The sequence below is a fragment of the Acipenser ruthenus genome, chromosome 2 (assembly GCF_902713425.1).
Source record: "Acipenser ruthenus chromosome 2, fAciRut3.2 maternal haplotype, whole genome shotgun sequence".
In the NCBI taxonomy this organism is placed as follows: domain Eukaryota; kingdom Metazoa; phylum Chordata; class Actinopteri; order Acipenseriformes; family Acipenseridae; genus Acipenser; species Acipenser ruthenus.
Window position 1 is genome coordinate 111,175,544 of NC_081190.1, and position 18,491 is coordinate 111,194,034.

Genomic DNA, 18,491 nt, shown 5'->3' on the forward strand with positions numbered 1-18,491 from the left:
TGACTTTGTGCTCTCCCACCAGCTGCATAGCTCCGGCTAGAGCTTATTTTATTTCTTGTTTTTGCTTTTTAGCACCATATGAAACATTTTATACTATTTATGCAATTGTTTAATTACTGTTTTTTGTTGAGAAAGTATTTTCTCTTGTGTGTTTCAGTTTTTTACAGATACTACGCGCAGGCCTGTCTGCAACGAGGTGCTAAGCACACGTGCTGCAAGAGCAGCTGCTGGACTCAGCAGCACTGCACAGGACCAAGACACTTGCTTCGGCTGTTGTTGTTGCTTGCAATTCAACCACAGTATCAGTAGTTTTGGTGTCAGCTTTTTAGCATCACCATTGCTATGGCTGTTTGTCCATTCTAACAAGCAGGCTTCCCTCAGTCTTGCGTGTGGTTTTGCCAGTGACTTTTACAGGTGGACATCCCTGTACGTTTCCATCCGTAGTTACTGCGAACTGGTCGGTAGACCCGTACTGAACGGTACCGAGGTCACTGACCCGGTACTGAACCGGTACCGAACCGGTACCGAGGTCACCGTCCCGCTCCGTTCCTGACCGGGTACCGTACCGGCACCGGACCTGAGATGACGTTATCGTACCGGTACTGGCCCGGCACCGTCCTTGTACTGACCCGGTGCTAAAGTCACCGAACAGGTACCAAACTCACTTGGTACCAACCCAGTTCTGACCTGGTACCATGCCCATACCAACCCGGTGCTAAAGTCACCGAACTGGTACAGAACCGACTCGGTGCTACAGTCACCGAACCAGTACCGACCCGGTCCTACACAGTGCAAAAGCCAGTACCGGTACCGAACCAGCTTGGTGCCAACCGGGTTCCGAATCAGTACTGCACCAGTCCTGAACCAGTACCGACCCGGCATTACGCCAAACTGATACCGAACCGACCCGGTACCTTCCAGGTACCAACCGGTGCTCAGGTCACCGATCCTGTACCAAAACCGGTCCCATTCGGGTCTCTCCTATCCCCTCCCCCGCGGAAGAGGAAGAATAGTTTCCATTCCAGGCGATCGGCAGACTCGGACCGGATGGAAAAGCTTTGGGCAGCTGATTCCCACCTAGGAATCATTCTCGCTGAATTACTGTGGGAACGTTCTGTGCCACCTGGCCCCATGGGGCCACGACCACAGATTCGCGACAGGAGGACAGCCTCTCCCATATCTACCCCAGTTCACCCAGATTTTCTATTTTGAGATCCAGTCTTCCTGGGACCATACAGCAACAGCTCCTGCTGTTTCCCGGTCGATGGACACCCTGTATAGTGTGCGTGATGTGGAGAAGCTGGGCCTGGCCCATTTTCCGCTGGTTGAGGCTTCTATTGTTGCCTTGGTCCACTCACCTAATTTAGCACTCCTATCCAAGGATGCTGCCTGCCCTAACAAGCAGTGCCCGATGTCTGTACCACAGACATCTGGTGCTTACTACTGTTCAGACCGGCTATTCACTGTAGTTCAAGCACGGTTCCACTCCCTTTCGGACCCACAGGACGCTGCTTTGGTGTCTCAGGAGGTGGAAGCTCTGCTGCACAAACGGGCTATTCGCATGATAGATCCCCTCCAGTTGGATGAAGGGTTCTACTCCAGGTACTTCCTAGTGCCCAAGTGGGAGGTTGCCTCAGACTGATCTGTATCTGAGTCGAAAGAGGTTCAAAATGTTGACAATGCAACAGCTGTTGCAGTCCATCAGGCCAGGTGACTGGTTCACCATGTTGAACTGTGACCGCCTATTGACAGTGTCCCACCACTGTCTAAAGCCACTCTCTTGGTGGAAACAGCCGGACCATCTACGCCTAGACGTAGTGCTCGGCAGTGTCACCAGAAGGGAGGTCGTCACCACGGACGTGTCCTGCCTGGGCTGGAGCGCTGGGTGGAATGGCCAGGGTGTGCAAGGTGTGTGGAACCCCCATGGCAAGGTCTCCACATCAATGTGTTAGAGCTGCAGGCAGTTTACCTGGCCTTGCAGAATTTTTTGCATGTGCTGGCAATGGTGGCGTACATCAACCACCAGGGTGGTCTTAGGTCGCCCAGTCTCTATCGTGTGGCCGCAGGCAGCACATCTGCCCAGGGTAACAAACCTTGTCCTCTCAGGTTCTCCATAATAGGAGATGGGGACCCGCTGGCGGTAGATCCCTTGCTGGAGGCTAAACGTGTTGCTTAATGCACTCATGAAGCATCAATTTGAACCCCTGCATTCAGCTGAGCTTAAATTGTTACTGTTTTAATGCGGCTTTCTTGCTCGCTATCACCTCCGCAAAGCAGGTGAGTGAGATGCAGGCATTATCTATAGCCTGCTTAATTTTTACAGAGGCCAGGACAAAGGTTAGGTTCCGTACCAATCCAGCCTTTTTGCTGAAGACGATCTTGGCATTCCATGTCAACCAGTTTGTGGAATTGGAGGCTTTCCATCTACCTCCTTTCCTTTCTGACAGACAGCTCCATATGCTCTGCCCAGTTCGGGCCCTGGCATACTATGTTGACAGGGCGAAAAGTTGGAGGCAGTTCGAACAATTTTTTGTCTGCTGTGGGGCGAAGTCCCATGGTCAAGTCCTGTTTAAGTAGCGGCTGTCCAAGTGGATAGCAGACACGGTCAAGACTTTGAGCTGGCCAACTTGCCCCCTCCAGAAAAGCTCACTGCCCCATCCACCAGGGGCATGGCTTTATTCCAGGGTGCATCTGTCGGAGACATTTGCAGTGCAGTGGTGTGGGTTACTCCCCATACATTTACTAATGTCGTGGATCCTCAAAACGCTGGTTTTGGAACTAGTGTTAAGGGCGGCTTCTCAGTCGACCCTTACAACACAGGTATAGAGGTGAAACTCTCCCTCAAATCTTTTCACCCTAGCTACTTGTTAGTGGGGTTATGAATGAGAAGGCACAGCCTTGTAGCATTCCAGTCGTATGCAATCTTGCCCTTGCGACGGCTTTGGGGCACTCACCCATTCGGTACATTGAAAGGGAATGTTAGGTTATTATCATAACCCTGGTTCCCTGAAATAGAAATGTAACCATTAACCTTCAAAGTCGCTGAGTCCCATGATTGCAGCAAGCTTGAAGGAAAAATGATGCTGAGATCTGTGAGCACTGTCCTTTTGTGCCCTCAGGGGCGGGCCATGACTGCGTCACATGCTCAAAGAGCAGCTTTGGTATACAATTTTCAGGATTCAGGTCTTTAGGAGGTAAATACCCATTCAGTAATGGTTACATTTCTATTTCTGGGAACCAGGGTTATGATAACGTTTTCTCTAATGAAATAAGCACTCGCATATAAATTTAAGTCACCGTTGTTCTTGTCCAAAACATAATTGACAAACATTTTTTTACTGCACTTGATGTTGTTTATTTGGATTACAGCTATATCTTTACCAGTGTTATTCTGTAGGATGTTTTACATCATTAAATAAATGAATGCAGACTTTACAAATCTATGTAATTGGAATATTTTTCAATTACTAAAAACCATAAGCTCAATTCAGCCGGTTTCCAATGTTGAGATTAATATCTCACCGGCATAAATGTCTCTCAAGTACAGTAATGATGTGTATTCACTCACAGGTAATGGTGAGTTAATGAGTTTAAATGTGTTTCTAACCCTGTGGTCTATCCCTTGAACCACTCCTTACATGGCCATACAGGTTATGTGTGACAGACTTGTGTATGGGTATCCTAATGAATTTAAATCTACAGTATACGCCTGTGAAGAAATGGAAGTTTGTGTTATTCACTGTGGCTTACGACATCCCTTTTTTGGGTTTCACACATTTAAAATCATTGTGTGTTAGTTTACCGCCTTTTATTAAGCAACATTATTGACTTTGCTTGTATCCATTTGTGTGTATTTTCTTTGGTATTCAGTAGGAAGGGTACATTGCAGAAATTAAGTTTCTGCTGACAGCATCAGCATTTTTAAAGGATAATTAAGAGGACTCAAGCAATACTGCAAGCTTTCCCATATTGTTTAGTTTAACACACCTCAAACACGCAGTTTTACAGCAGTCATAAGCAACTTTTCTCCAGGTTATTTTTAGTGTAATAGAATTTCAGTTTTTTTTACTGAATGTAGTAACATATGTTTTCTAGCATTTTCCTTTTCATGTTGATTTGCATTATTTTGTGTGTGTGTGTGTGTGTGTTTGTTGACCTGCTTCTGAAGAACACTGTTCAGTTGGAGCCCTTGATAGCTGCTTCTGAACTGATGCCTTGGGGGGAATAAGCAGCGGTGCTGCTTATATTTATATCCTTGGAATTTCATTGATTTTTTATTCAGCTTGTTTACCAGGTTTTCTCATGCTAGGACTACATTGTCTCCACTGTCGATTCTTACAATACAATAAGATGACTCTCTTCATCTTCTTCTCAGCCTCCTCGTGACCTTGTTTTTTGTGTCCCTGGCAGGTAGAGACTCAGGACGAGGTGTTTCTTGGGCCTGCAAGCAGCATATTGGAAGACTCCACCGAGCAGCCCACCAACTTGTCCTCAGACAGCACCGTGCCCTCCTGTGGCTTTGTTAACAGCTGTTACTTTGTAAGTTCTCTTTCTGTTGCAGCTGAGTGGAAACAGATAAATCACCTAATATATATATATATCTATATATATATCTATATCTATAGATATATATATATCCATTTTAAAACTTGCAGCGTGTGAACCCCCCCCCCCCCCCCCCCCTCCCCCAAAATGCATTACCTGGTTAGCATTCTGTCTTTCTCTATTGCTTTTCTCTTGCATTCATATTACGGGTCTAGTGACCTGACTGCAGTAGTACTTCTTCTTTTGAAAGCTGAGTTTTTGCTCATTTCAAATTGATGCTGTGTCGCATGAGGTGCTCCATATAAAAGTACCCCACAGGGTCACCTGTTTAGTGACATGAGGGAGCAGTTCACTCTTCATGTCCATTCAACCCTGTCTTTTATGACTGCTTATATAGAACTCCATTGCAAATTGTGTTGTGGTTTTGTGTTGTGGGGTACCACAACTCATTAATTTTGGAAAGCCATATTCAGACCCCGGACCTCGAAGATGAACAGCTAAAGCATGTTCCATCCACCTAGCCACTTTCAAGTCTTGTTTAACAGGTAACATTTTTATACTAACTTCCCATTTTGGGTAAGTGAGCAGTGATTGTAGCATTGGTTATATTGAATAAAAGGGTATCCTGGTAAGAAATTACACCATTTGTAACATTTTCATGGTAGAAAGCCTTTGGAAGAAGAATTTTGCCCTCGCACCAAAGCATTTGACATTCCCTTTTTATTGCCAATGGTAATTGTCTTACATTTCCCTAGACAAAAAAGCAAAACATGAACCTGAGGTTGTAAGCAGGGGGCATTCCCACTCCGAGTGGAAGTCTGTTGTATTACTAACCTAGTCTGTCTAACGTGTTAACAGGAGTGTCGTGTCTTTTTTTCCCTTTTTATCAATGTGTTTCCCTTTCACCTGTGTGAATAACTGTATGTCTAGAAACAGCCATGGAGTGATTTTGCTGTGCTGAATGGGGGAAAGATTGATAGTGAAATCTGGAAGGCAAGTATATATGAACTGTCAGTTTCAGAGTATTTTGAATGACTTGTGCATGGCAGTAGCTACCTTCTCTACCCTCCCCGCCCCCACCAAGCATTCTGCTCTGCTGCCTGTGCAGCTTGATGTGTGATTAGTGGCTGAAGTAAGGCACCCCCTAGAGAACGATATTGCTTCTGGACTGTCAATAACAGGTATTAAAAATGTAGGAACAACTGCAAGGCATGTGTTACTCAAGTGAAAAAAAAGCTTTTCAGGGTAAATATTAGGCATGCCCGTGCACCAAAGGATTGCAACATTTCTTTTGTGCAAAGGCTATGCTATAGATTATGAAGAGGTTGTACTGCGACTCATTGTCCATGTTTGTCATTGTAGGATCTGCAAGCAGCTACAGTGAATCCTGACCCCAGTCTAAAAGAGTTTGAAGGAGCCACCTTGCGCTATGCCTCTTTGAAACTCCGGTATGTTGGTGCTTCTCGATGCTGGAATCACTGTTTGAGATGTATTTGCAGTCTGCTGTGTCTAATTCTGTTGTGTTCTGCTCTTAGAAATGTGTCCCAGTCAGACGAGGAAGATTCCTGCAGCATTAACAGTGACCCAGAAGCCAAGGTCAGTACAACACATTTAGCGGCTCGGTAATGGAGATTGGGCCTGTCGGGATCGATGAGACGCCAACTCATTCCCGTTCATAGTGCTATAAAACAAGCCGATTTGGGTTCTGCCATTGTGGCTTAAAATCCGTAATCATGCTGAAATGCTGACATTCAAATTTGAAATAAAACTACTTGACTGAGGCAGGTTTTGAAGTAAAACAAACCATATTTCTGGTGAATCTCTATTAAAATCTAGTGAGATAGAAATGTTTATTACCGGTATAGTTAAATAGTTTGGAAAGAGGAAAGAAAAGGGTAAATGTGAGTTGCGGGCCTTGCTGCATATATTGTTCACTGTCATGTATTAACTTCACCACTAGCAACGAACATGGTGCTGACCTTGTTTTCTGGAAGCTTGTAAAAGCTCACCCGCACTGCCACCTACTTTGCAGTTGCAGTACTTCATGAGTACCGTGAACCAGACATTTGAACGATCCTGCAGAGCACTGTTCCATGCAAGCCAAAGAAGCTGCAGAATGTTCAACAAGATTACATATCCCTGTAAACTTCATTACACAAATCATTACAGCTTCACCCCGTTACACAGCTGTTTAAAGTGCGGGTGCTGTCTCCCCACTACCTGGTATTTGTGAAGGGATCAAAGTGCTGAGATTCAGAGTGATGAAAGATAGAAGACAAATACTAAGTGTAATTGAATACACTCAGTACTCCACATTACACTTGCTGGGCAATATATTTTAGAAATACAGTGTAATCTTACAGAAATGATCCAATCAGATATAAAACTTTTTTGTTTTCTGGGGAACAATGTCTATTTTTAAAAACTAAGGGAAGACTTGAATGATATTTAATTTAACAGGCAGGAGTGATTTAGCAAGCCCAGAGTGTGTTGAAATTTGGCCGGGATACCAGAAAACGTATCTTGTACTATAAATATGGTCCTGGGATAAAGTGTACAAGTAGACATTGTAGTATTTTGTGAGAGGGTTCATGAGAGAAATTCAAACCAGGCACAAATATGAGAACCCTTGCTCTTCTTTTTTGAAGAAAATGCCACCAACAGTACCATGCACACTAACTGTATGAGGTAATTGCACACAGGCTTTTAAAATGTTCTGCATGTATTATATATACTGTATGCTTCCTTGTCATTCTGTTTGTGGAAACGGACATTGTTCCAGATTTCAATAAGAATGCGTTCTTGAATTCCAATGCTGCCACCTCCTGACAATGCACTACACCTGCAAGTGCAGACTTTATCACTATTTTGTGTGCATTCACAGTGAAGCTACACAGATGGCAGAGCATTGTTTTTTAAGTAGGTAAAAACAAATTGTAATGTGTCTTGACTAAAACATTTTTTTATACGGTCAGCCATGTTTTTAGACCTTTTTAGCACTTGCAGTTCAGCTTGTATTCATTAAGAATATACAGCAGTAGAGGGGGGTGATAGAATGACATGGAAGGCAAATGGGGTCGGTGGAGATGAAATGAATCGCAATAAGACTGCATTAACGATGTATTCAAAATTGTAATACTATTCAGAGAAAAGGGCCTATACACATGCTATTGCTGCACCCAATCTACTTTATTTAACAGGCGTACTACAGTCGGGTAGGTGTTGCTCCCACAGCAAACACTGCAGGTAAATACATTGCTGCTCTTTATTTCCCCTGTAGTGGATGTATATACAGTATGTAATCTCTGTTCTCTGTCTGTCCATTGACAGAGACGTTTTGTGGTATTAAAAGGCTATGCACCTAAGTCTCATTGAATATCACACTTTATTATTCTGCTTCTGGCTATGAATATTTGCATAAAGCTTGTGCTGTCTCGGGTTCGATCAGTGAACACTCTGTGGTTTCATTGCGAGTCAGTCCCACTTAGTAACTGGGCCACAGCAGGAGCACCACTTAACATGGATGTCAAGAACACTCGTGTCTGAAAGCCAGTTACAGTATCCGCATCAGTCTTATCCTTTCCAGCCTGTGTGTGGTTTGTGCATATTGTCTGAATGGAAAAAAGTCCTTGAAATGCAGTACATTTGTTATCCCCGCGTGTTTGGGGTGGGGGGTCATATATTATAGTCACCATGGTGTTGTCCGTCCATCCGTTATAACGTTAGTGCAAGGATAGTGCATTAGCTGAGGATCCAGTAACGTGATGCCTAGATCAGGGAATTCCAGCAGCAGAATTCTGAATGAACTGAAGGGGGCGGATAGCCGAAGCAGGGAGACCAGCTAGGAGAGAGTTACAGGAGTCCAGTCTGGAGGGTACAAGAGCTTGGACCAGGAGCTGAGTGGAATAAGTAGCGAGAAAAGGACGGATAGATGTTGCTAAGAAAGAAGCGGCAAGTGCGTGTCAGGAAAGAGATGTGTTGAGTGAAGGAGAGGGAGGGGTCAAGAACAAGGAGGCTGGCTGTGTGGTCCAGTGGTTAAAGAAACAGGCTTGTAACCAGGAGGTCCCCGGTTCAAATCCCACCTCAGCCACTGACTCATTGTGTGACCCTGAGCAAGTCACTTAACCTCCTTGTGCTCCGTCTTTCGGGTGAGACGTAATTGTAAGTGACTCTGCAGCCGATGCATAGTTCACACACTCTAGTCTCTGTAAGTCGCCTTGGATAAAGGCGTCTGCTAAATAAACAAATAATAACAACACCTAGGTTTTTAGCAGAAAAAGATGGAGAAAGAGTGATATAATCAAGGGGTACTGAGATAGATGCCAGAGGAGGGGAGAGGAAGCAGAAGGAAAGTAGAGGAGGTCCGATTTAGAGAGGTTGAGTTTGAGGTGGTGAGAATGCGTCCAAGTTGAGATAGCCGAGAGGCATTCTGAGATGCGGAAGGTGATGTGGGAGTCAAAGGAGGGAAAGGAGAGGAAGATCTGGGGATCATCAGCGTAGAGGTGGTAGGAGAAGCCAAAAGAGGAGATGAGAGTGCCTAGTGTGCTGGTGTAGAGTGAGAGCAGGAGGGGGCCAGGACAGCTCCTTGAGGTACACCTGTAGAGAGGGAGCGAGGAGAAGAGAGAGAGCCACGCCAGGAAACCTGGACGGGATGATTAGAGAGATAGAAGGAAAACCAGGCAAGAACAGTGCCTGAGATCCCCAGGGCAGAGAGAGAGAGAAAGAACAGGAGAATAGCATGATCAACAGTGTCAAAGTCAGAGGAGAGGACAAGGAGAATTAGAATAGAGGAGAGGGAGGCAATTGCAGAGAGGGTGGTTTCCGTGGCATGTGCAGGATGGAGCCCGGATTGAAGAGGGTCAAGCAGAGAGTGCTCGGTGAGGAAGGATGCCAGCTGGTGGTGGACAGCTCGCTCGAGAGTTTTGGAGAGGAACAGGAGGAGAGAGACAAGGCGATAGTTCTGGTCAGCGGAAGGGTCAAGAGGTTTCTTAAGAATGGGGGTGACGCAAGCAGTTTTGAAGGCTGAGGGAAAGGAGACAGAGAGCAGAGAGGTGTTAATGAGGGAGGAGATAAAAGGAAGAAGAGCAGGGGCAATGGATTGAAAGAAGCGAGTAAGAAGGGGATCCAGGGTGCAAGTAGTTGGCCTGGAATCCAGGAGCAAAGAGCAAAGGTCTGTCAGATAAAGATGTGAAAGTTGAGAATGAGGGGGAGGCAGGTGGGGTGGGAGGGGAGAAGATGATCTGGAGAATAGCTTCTGAGTGTCCTCTACTTTGGAGCAGAAGGAGGCGGCAAAGTCATCTGCTGTAAAGGATGAGGATTGGGGAGAGTGTGGGGGTTTAAGGAGGGAGGAAAAGATGGAGAAAAGTCTGTGGGACAGGATGATAGATTGATAGTAAGAGTGTTTGGCAGAGGTGAGCTCTATTGAGGCAGAGAGGAGGGAGTGGTAGTGGGTAGCTTGGATCTCTTCCATCTCCGCTCAGCAGTGCACAGCTCATTAAGGGATGATCGCAGTGTAGAGGATAGCCAGGATTGGGTAGGGGAGGAGCAAGCAGGTCGGGAGGTGATAGGACAGAAGGAGTCAAGAGTTGCGGTGAGAGAGGAAGAAAGAGTCATGGTGGTAAAGTCTGCTGAAAACTGGGAGGAGGAAGTCAAGCTCGTCAAGTAAGTGAGCAGGGGGACCAGGGGGCCATAGAGAACAATAAGAAGCAGATGATGGGGAGAATGCAATTCAACAGCATGAAACTCAAAGGTGCTGACAGAGATGGAGGAAAGAGCAGTTTCAGGATGGAGAAAGTAGGAATCCATTTCCCCCGCCTTGTCCTGAGGAGCGGGGGAGAGTGAGAGAGACATAGAGAGAAGGTAGAGCAGCTGGGGTAGCAGTGTTCTCAGGGGTGATCCATGTTTCTGTAAGGACAACAAAGTCTGGAGAGAGATGAATGACGTAGGCAGAGATGAAGTCAGCCTTGTTGCAGTTCCAGAGGGCACCAGAGAGAGAGCAGGAGGAAGCAGCAGAGGATGGGGGAGGACTAGAGCGATAGAGAGGAGAGAATGACTGGGTTAGGAGAGAAAGTCAGTGGATAGAGTGGGCAAACTAGCGGTTAGAAGATAGCAGAGGCATGGAGCAATGTAGACAGTACACAGAGGCAGAAAAGGCAGAGAGTATAGGTGGGAAAGAGGCTGGAAGGTAATAGCAGTTGCTATCACCTGTGCAAGTCAAAGTAGCTAGTCAAAGCAGTTCACAGTACAGTACAGCATGCCCCTGCATTTCGCAGATCGCACTATGCAAATACTGCAATAGTGCACATGTTCACACCTGTATCTGATTTGATCAGGACAGCAGTGTGGAGAAGTGGTTAGGGCTCTGGACTCCTGACCGGAGGGTCGTGGGTTCAATCCCGGGGGGGGGGGGGGGGGGGGGCACTGCTGTTGTACCCTTGAGCAAGGTACTTTACCTAGATTGCTCCAGTAAAAACTGCTGTATAAATGGGTAATTGTATGTAAAAATAGTGTGTTATCTTATAACAATTGTAAGTCGCCCTGGATAAGGGTGTCTGCTAAGAAATGTAATAATAATAATTAGCAGTGTTCGAGGGATACTTCCTTTCATTTTAAAGCTCTAACCCTGTAGAATTACTCCAGAACACAACGCATCACTGTTTAGAGCAGAGCAGGTCCAGTGGTTCTGCAGCATGGGACGTATTGATGGAATGTGAGTGGGGTTGACGGGCCTGTCGCTGTCTGTATGGTTGTTATGCAGAGTCGTTGCTGAGGGCTGCAGTGACAGGATGCAGACTGGGTGCCTGCGACAGGCAGGACTTGGCCCGGTGCCACACACAGCATTAAAGTACGCCTGCTGTCTGAAAAGAGAGACTGCGGATAAATAATGCAGTACCCTTAAAAAAATAATGCAGTATCCTTAAAATAAAAAAAAAGCTTTTTCAGAACTGTTCTGAAAGTGCGCAAACATTTTTTTTTTTTTTTCCTACATATGCTTCTCAATTATAGAAGACAGTTTCTTGGCCTGGTTTTTATACTCTTGATGAGGTGCACCTGCAGAAATATGCTGTAGTTCAAATCAGTTGTGGGTAAGCTAGACTTTAAAATAAATCATTTTTAAAATAATGTATAGATGCATTAGTTATTTTTATAAATGGGTGTGCAAATAAAATACAAAATTTGACATGAAGCTATGTTGGTGAACTAGTGTTATCTGCTGTGGGCTTCTGTGCAATAAAAGTAATTGTAAAAAAAGAAAAATGGGTTTGGCTGTCACTCATGAAAGGGTTCCTGTTTTTGGAATCATTAATCAAATCGATAAAAAGTAAAGGGTCAATGGCCGGTTATGTTCACTCACACCCAGCACACTGTTGACAGTTGACAGATGCCAGAGCCCAACTTCACCACAAAGTTAAACAATAGCCTTTAACCTGAGGCACATTCAAGACTCTTTTTCTCCTGGGTTGTATCTCTAAATGTTTCTCTGAAGCAGTGCTCATTCTCCTGTGTTTCCGGAGGTTATGTTTTTTTAACTGTTAACCAAGATCATGCAACAGTCTCTTGAGACAGGGGTTGTACCGACAGACTGGAGAATTACAAACAATACTGATCCACAAAACCCAACCAGGTAACTACAAACCAATAAGCCTGACTTCTATTATATGTAAACTTATGGAAACTATAATAAGATCCAAAATGGAAAATTACCTAGAAAGTAACAGTATCCTGGGAGACAGTCAGCATGGATTTAGGAAAGGGAGATTGTGCTTTGCAATGGATAATTGCAAAGCATATGACGTGGTTTATTTAGATTTCCAGAAAGCTTTTGACAAAGTCCTGCATAAAAGATTAATTCTCAAACTGAATGTAGTAGGGATTCAAGGAAATGCATGCACATGGGAGTGGTTAACATGTAGAAAACAGAAAGTACTGATTAGAGGAGAAACCTCAAAATGGAGAGAGGTAACCAGTGGAGTACCACAGGGATCAGTATTAGGTCATCTGCTATTCCTAATCTACATTAATGACTTAGATTCTGGTATAGTAAGCAAAGGATATTGCTGCTCTAGAAAGAGTGCAAAGAAGAGCGACCAGAATTATTCTGGGTTTAAAAGGCATGTCATAGCAGACAGGCTAAAATAATTTAATCTATTCAGTCTTGAACAAAGAAGACTATGCTGCGATCTGATTCAAGCATTCAAAATTCTAAAAGGTATTGACAATGTCGACCCAAGGGACTTTTTCGACCTGAAAAAAGAAACCAGGACCAGGGGTCACAAATGGAGATAAGATAAAAAGGCATTCAGAACAGAAAATAGGAGGCACTTTTTTACATAGAGAATTGTGGGAGTCTGGAACCAACTAATATTGTTGAAGCTGACACCCTGGACCCTGGGATTCTTCAAGAAGCTGCTTGATGAGATTCTGGGATCAATAAGCTACTAACAACCAAATGAGCAAGATGGGCCAAATTGGCTCCTTACGTTTGTAACCTTTCTTATGTTCTTATGTATAATGCTGTGTGTAAACCCATAGCTACTTGAGTTTCACATGGCCTCTTAGAGGGATGAATACACTTAAAAGCACATCCTATTCTTAATTAATAAGATTACATCTATTGAGCTATGTGTGAAGCTGCCTGCCCAGTTCTTAACACTGTCTGCAGTGCTTGGAAAAGGGAAAGGAAAGATAGGAGGCAGATGCTGAAGTGTGTTACTGAGCATTGCAGGGATAGGGGAGATAATGAAATGCTGCTCATTATCACTTGGCATGATGATTGGAATTATTACCAGAACCTGTCAGGTTAATCTCCTTATCTGCAGTGGCTGAGTGATGAGTTGAGACTTAAATGCAATTCCTTGTTGTCTTTCCTACAGCGTGTATCCATCTGCACATTATATGTATTTAGAAGGCAGCCTGTGTTGGCCAGTTTGTCTACATTCCCCACAAGCAGTTGAAACCACTCTCCTCCTTTTTAAAACCTGCACTGGTGAAGACACAATCCCAGTGTTTTAGTTTTACCCCTTCAAAACCTGTTGCATGATTACTTTCAAACAGGCAAGCTATTACCTGCAGTGGAAGAATGATATGAAAGACTCATGTATGCTTTGTTTAAAAAAATAATAATAAAAAAACAAATCAGGAAACACACATAAAACTTGTATTTTCAACATGGGCTTCTAGTATAACTTATTTAAAACAATTATTTGAAATGTATAGGGTTGGTCCAAACAAAGTTTCCATACTGTTTCATACCACACAATTCCCTCGCTCCCCAGAGCAATTACTGTTCTATATTGAACCCATTTTATATGTGCTTCTGCAGCTTAACCTAGTATTTTTTTCATTATATTTACCCTTTTGTGAAAAGGTTTAGCCTGACTTCCCCATATGTTCTCTTTTTCAGTATTTCTGCCAGCAGGAACAATTGCTAAGAAATAAATAATAATAATAATTTTACTGAGTTTCCTCCTTGAAGTTCCATGGGAACGAGATTCCCTAGAGCTGCCTGCTTCACTGTATTTGCTTCAGTCATTTTGACTAGTATGCAAACCTTGACCGTCACCCAGTATACATTACTGTGTCATATAATTGGAGGAAGTGACAATCCTAGCAGTGTGTCATAGCTTCCATGTCATGGGAGGTGATGGGTTATTGCAATTAAACATCATTCATGTTGGTTATTTTTGCATGTTGCATCATTGTTCAGGTTCAGGTTACATTGACATTGCAAAGTTTATCCTCCATTGTTGCAGACTTCAAACACCTTGTTCTAGAGTTAAACCCAGACAAACTGATTTTGACAATACAGCTGGATATAAAGTTATTTTCATTATCCACTCATTTTATTCTTACAATGCAGTTAGAAATGCAGAGGTGCGCTGAGCACGTTCTGTTAGAAATGCAGAGGTGTGCTGAGCACGTTCTGTTAGAAATGCAGAGGTGTGCTGAGCACGTTCTGTTAGAAATGCAGAGGTGCGCTGAGCACGTTCTGTTAGAAATGCAGAGGTGCGCTGAGCACGTTCTGTTAGAAATGCAGAGGTGCGCTGAGCACGTTCTGTTAGAAATGCAGAGGTGCGCTGAGCACGTTCTGTTAGAAATGCAGAGGTGCGCTGAGCACGTTCTGTTAGAAATGCAGAGGTGCGCTGAGCACGTTCTGTTAGAAATGCAGAGGTGCGCTGAGCACGTTCTGTTAGAAATGCAGAGGTGCGCTGAGCACGTTCTGTTAGAAATGCAGAGGTGCGCTGAGCACGTTCTGTTAGAAATGCAGAGGTGCGCTGAGCACGTTCTGTTAGAAATGCAGAGGTGCGCTGAGCACGTTCTGTTAGAAATGCAGAGGTGTGCTGAGCACGTTCTGTTAGAAATGCAGAGGTGTGCTGAGCACGTTCTGTTAGAAATGCAGAGGTGCGCTGAGCACGTTCTGTTAGAAATGCAGAGGTGCGCTGAGCACGTTCTGTTAGAAATGCAGCAGTGTGCTGAGCACGTTCTGTTAGAAATGCAGCAGTGTGCTGAGCACGTTCTGTTAGAAATGCAGCAGTGTGCTGAGCACGTTCTGTTAGAAAACTTTTTCTGCATTTTGTACAAAAAATAAGTTTTTTTTTTTTGTTTTGTTTTTTCTTTTTGAAAAAAGTTTTTTTCTCCCATTTTAACATTACCAGTGTTGTTTAGCAACCCTGGGGCAGACATTGAGTGCATCGTTACATCCAAGATTGATTGGTTCAGTTAAAGGATTTACTGGCAAAGATCTGCTGAGACCAAAGTCCTGACCCTGTAGCGTCTCAACAATAATATTGAAAGATGTGAAAAATAAATACACCCAATACAATTCTTGATACATCTGGGATATTAAAAGAAGTGTGGCTTTACTATTTTAGCTTCAGTATTTACCTCTTGGGAGGAAACCTCTTTCTCAATTTCTAGTACCGCACACTGGCACTTGCAGCCACTGTCAATAAAAAGTCCTTTTTTTTTAACCCTTTCTGCAGTGGAAGCATTCATCATCGTGTTTTTAACTGAAATGATTTCCCATGTGTGCGGAAGATATAAGAGCCTTGCTTTTCTACCCCCTGGAATAGCACGCTCTGATTCCAACATTATTAGACACACCACGACCCAGATTTATCAATATAGTTACACCAAAATTAAATTAGCATCTTTTTGTTTGTGAAAGTAAAATTAAACTATATAATAAAAAATAAAAAAATCATACAAAACGATTAACCACTGTCTTTGGGGGGGGTTCATTTAAGTACTCGGATACTGTATGTTCCCAAGCTCGTTACGAGTTGTGTTACACTGACAGGTTTATTTTACTTGGTACATACTTTAACACAGTATATCTGTTACTCTCTCAGAGCCTTTTGCAACAAATCAGAAATGAAAATGTCAGCTCCCCAAAGATTTGTGGGTTTGTTAAAATGGTACCAAAACTAACAAAATATAGGGAGGCACCTGATGGCAGTTCTCAAATCATTAAGTAACCCTAATAATCCAGTTAATTTACTCCAGATTCATTTGTATTTTGTGCAACATTAATGTAATTTTATACCGGTCACTTTCAGAAAGTTTCTACTCAATCACATTTGATTTGTTCCAGTCATATCTTTTGATTTTAAAAATAATATATAGTTTTGTTGACAGAAGACCTTTCTTTCTTTCAGGACAGCCTTTCCAAAACACAACTTCAGAAATGCGTTTCATGTTTCTTTAATGAGCTGGTGCTTTAATTCATATAAAAGTTAATATAATGCAAAGATATTAAGTTATCCGAGGGTGTGCAGAGCGAGTCATACAGCGCAGGTTCACGTCCTGGCTGTGCCGAGTCTCCGGTCTTCGCTGGGGATTCAGAAGGTATCGTCGCATTGGCTCTGGCACTCCTGTGAGTTATGGAGGTAAAACCAGCAGGGACTGCTTCTTCTCCTCATTGCGCTACAGCAAACCCTACTGGCCAGACGCCCAGTGAGCTCAGAGCGGACACCGGCAGGGCTGGCCTTTGTCCTCCAGAGGCCAGTGGCTCGTTGACATCTGTTCTGGAGTTCCTGGGTGTAAATGAAGAAGCTGGCTCGGTCATGGCATCGGAGGATGCCCACTGAACATTCGGATCTCTGGAGCTGTGTGGGGAATTGCTGCGGTGAAGTCTGTATATGATGGCAGTTAACCTTAATGTGTAGTTATTCATAGTTACCACATGGTGGCAGCACTTGATAGCACGGAGTATGATTAGTACCAAACGAGTATCTTTTTACAAAATCGTAAATACAGTATTTGCTAGTTTCTTCATATACAAATCTTAGATGCAAATAGTAGTTATGGTACTACTAGATTGCAAATGACAGGCAGTGGTGCTTAGCTTGGTGAGGAAAGTTATCTGAATTTTGATGTTTTATTTCTGGAGATCTGTAGAAGAGTATGAGTGGACTGTGCAATAACATATACTATCACAGGGATACGACGTGTATGTTATCACAGTATTGTTGCTTTTAAATGCAAGGCATGCACCTATTAATGTGGCATTGGAAGTGCACTGATTTTTACACTTTGATCCCAGAACTTTTCAGACAGCAGCTCTGCATTTTGGAAGGGTCTGCTTGCAGTATTATGAACATCAAAACACATTGTCTATCAATCGCTTCGCATTACTATTGCTTTTCCTATTCTTCAGTGAGCGTATTAAAGGAGAGAGGCGGCTTGTTTGCAGACCACCACCTGCTGAGAGCCCTGACACCCCCACATTGAGCTAGCCAGCAAGCACTGTATGAAATGAAGTCATCGTACAGGGATCAGGGAGGCACTGCACTGCAGTCCCACGTACAGAAAAGGGATGCAACTGCACCCAGGCCCAGCCTTTGGCGGAGCCAACTTTAATGACTAGACTAGACTACTTTACTGGGATTAGAAGAGAAAAAAAACCTAGCAAGGTAGTATTGGCGGACTGTCAATCAAATTTGCAAGTCACAGCTGACAGATTGTCTATCTGGCTAATAGGTCAGTGTTCAGGTCATGTTTGCTCTGCTAGGAGCAAAGGCGTAATTTCGAGAGCCCGAACAGAACTAGACGATCTGATTTGGCGAAACCGTTCCACCTTCCTGTCGTGGAACGTGTTGTGCTTGTTCAGTCGAGGAGTTCCAGGTAGTTCCAAGGTTTTGCATCCCCTACTTTTTTTTTTTTTTTTTTTTTTTTTTTTGATTGAGACATTTAGATGTTTTATTTAACATCATGTAATCAAAGAAACTACAGAACGATATTGCAAAACTCTTCCAGAAGACATAATAGTAGTATAGTATTTCATGTTAGATTTCAAAATGTCACATTTTGAAATTGTTGTCAGTTTTTCATTAAGTATGAAAAACTACAAAATGGTATGCAATTCAATATGTTAACATAGCATTATTCCACAGGCTTTGTTCGACTCTGAAGCTAAATGATTTAATTATATAGGGAGATGCAAAACTTTTGGCCATAGCTGTACTGCTAATTCACTGTATTTAGGGATATTATAACTGTACACAATTACTGGCAAAATACAATGAACGATTTATTATGGTCTGTATACTGCATAGCTAGATTTGATTTTTTTATATATTTGACCCATATATTATAGTTTATTACATATGATATAAATACTGATATTAGACTCATATAAATATTGTCTAAAAAAAAAAATCACCACAATGCACAAACAGCATCCCCAAATCGCTGTCATCCATAGAACAGAAATGGAAATCAATGATTTTGCGAAAAGGCTAAAACCTGTTCCATTTACACCGAACAAGCTGAGCATGTCTGAGTCTGTCTGCCTCACGAAATCACATCTTAACTAACGGTTGTTAAACATTCAGTATTTAAAACAGTTACATGCGTTTTGGGATATTAATTTGTTAAGTATATTCATAGAATGATGTTTTCCCTTATGAGTTGTAAGTTTACAAATGCATTTGTACTGACTGTGG

General features: G+C 43.2%; 1 protein-coding gene across 8 annotated transcripts in view; it reads left to right on the forward strand.

Moving 5' to 3' along the window:
• LOC117409505 (amyloid beta precursor protein binding family B member 2-like) overlaps window positions 1-18,491 on the forward strand; it is a 126,086-nt gene that overhangs the window by 67,493 nt on the left and 40,102 nt on the right. For 7 of the 8 annotated variants that reach the window (XM_059006459.1, XM_034911058.2, XM_034015667.3 and 4 more), the window contains exons 5-8: window positions 4,411-4,539; window positions 5,476-5,538; window positions 5,908-5,993; window positions 6,081-6,141. In XM_059006459.1, the coding sequence (XP_058862442.1) occupies window positions 4,411-4,539; window positions 5,476-5,538; window positions 5,908-5,993; window positions 6,081-6,141 (339 nt within the window). The remainder of the gene's footprint in view (window positions 1-4,410; window positions 4,540-5,475; window positions 5,539-5,907; window positions 5,994-6,080; window positions 6,142-18,491) is intronic. The other variant, XM_059006461.1, reaches the window with a different exon arrangement.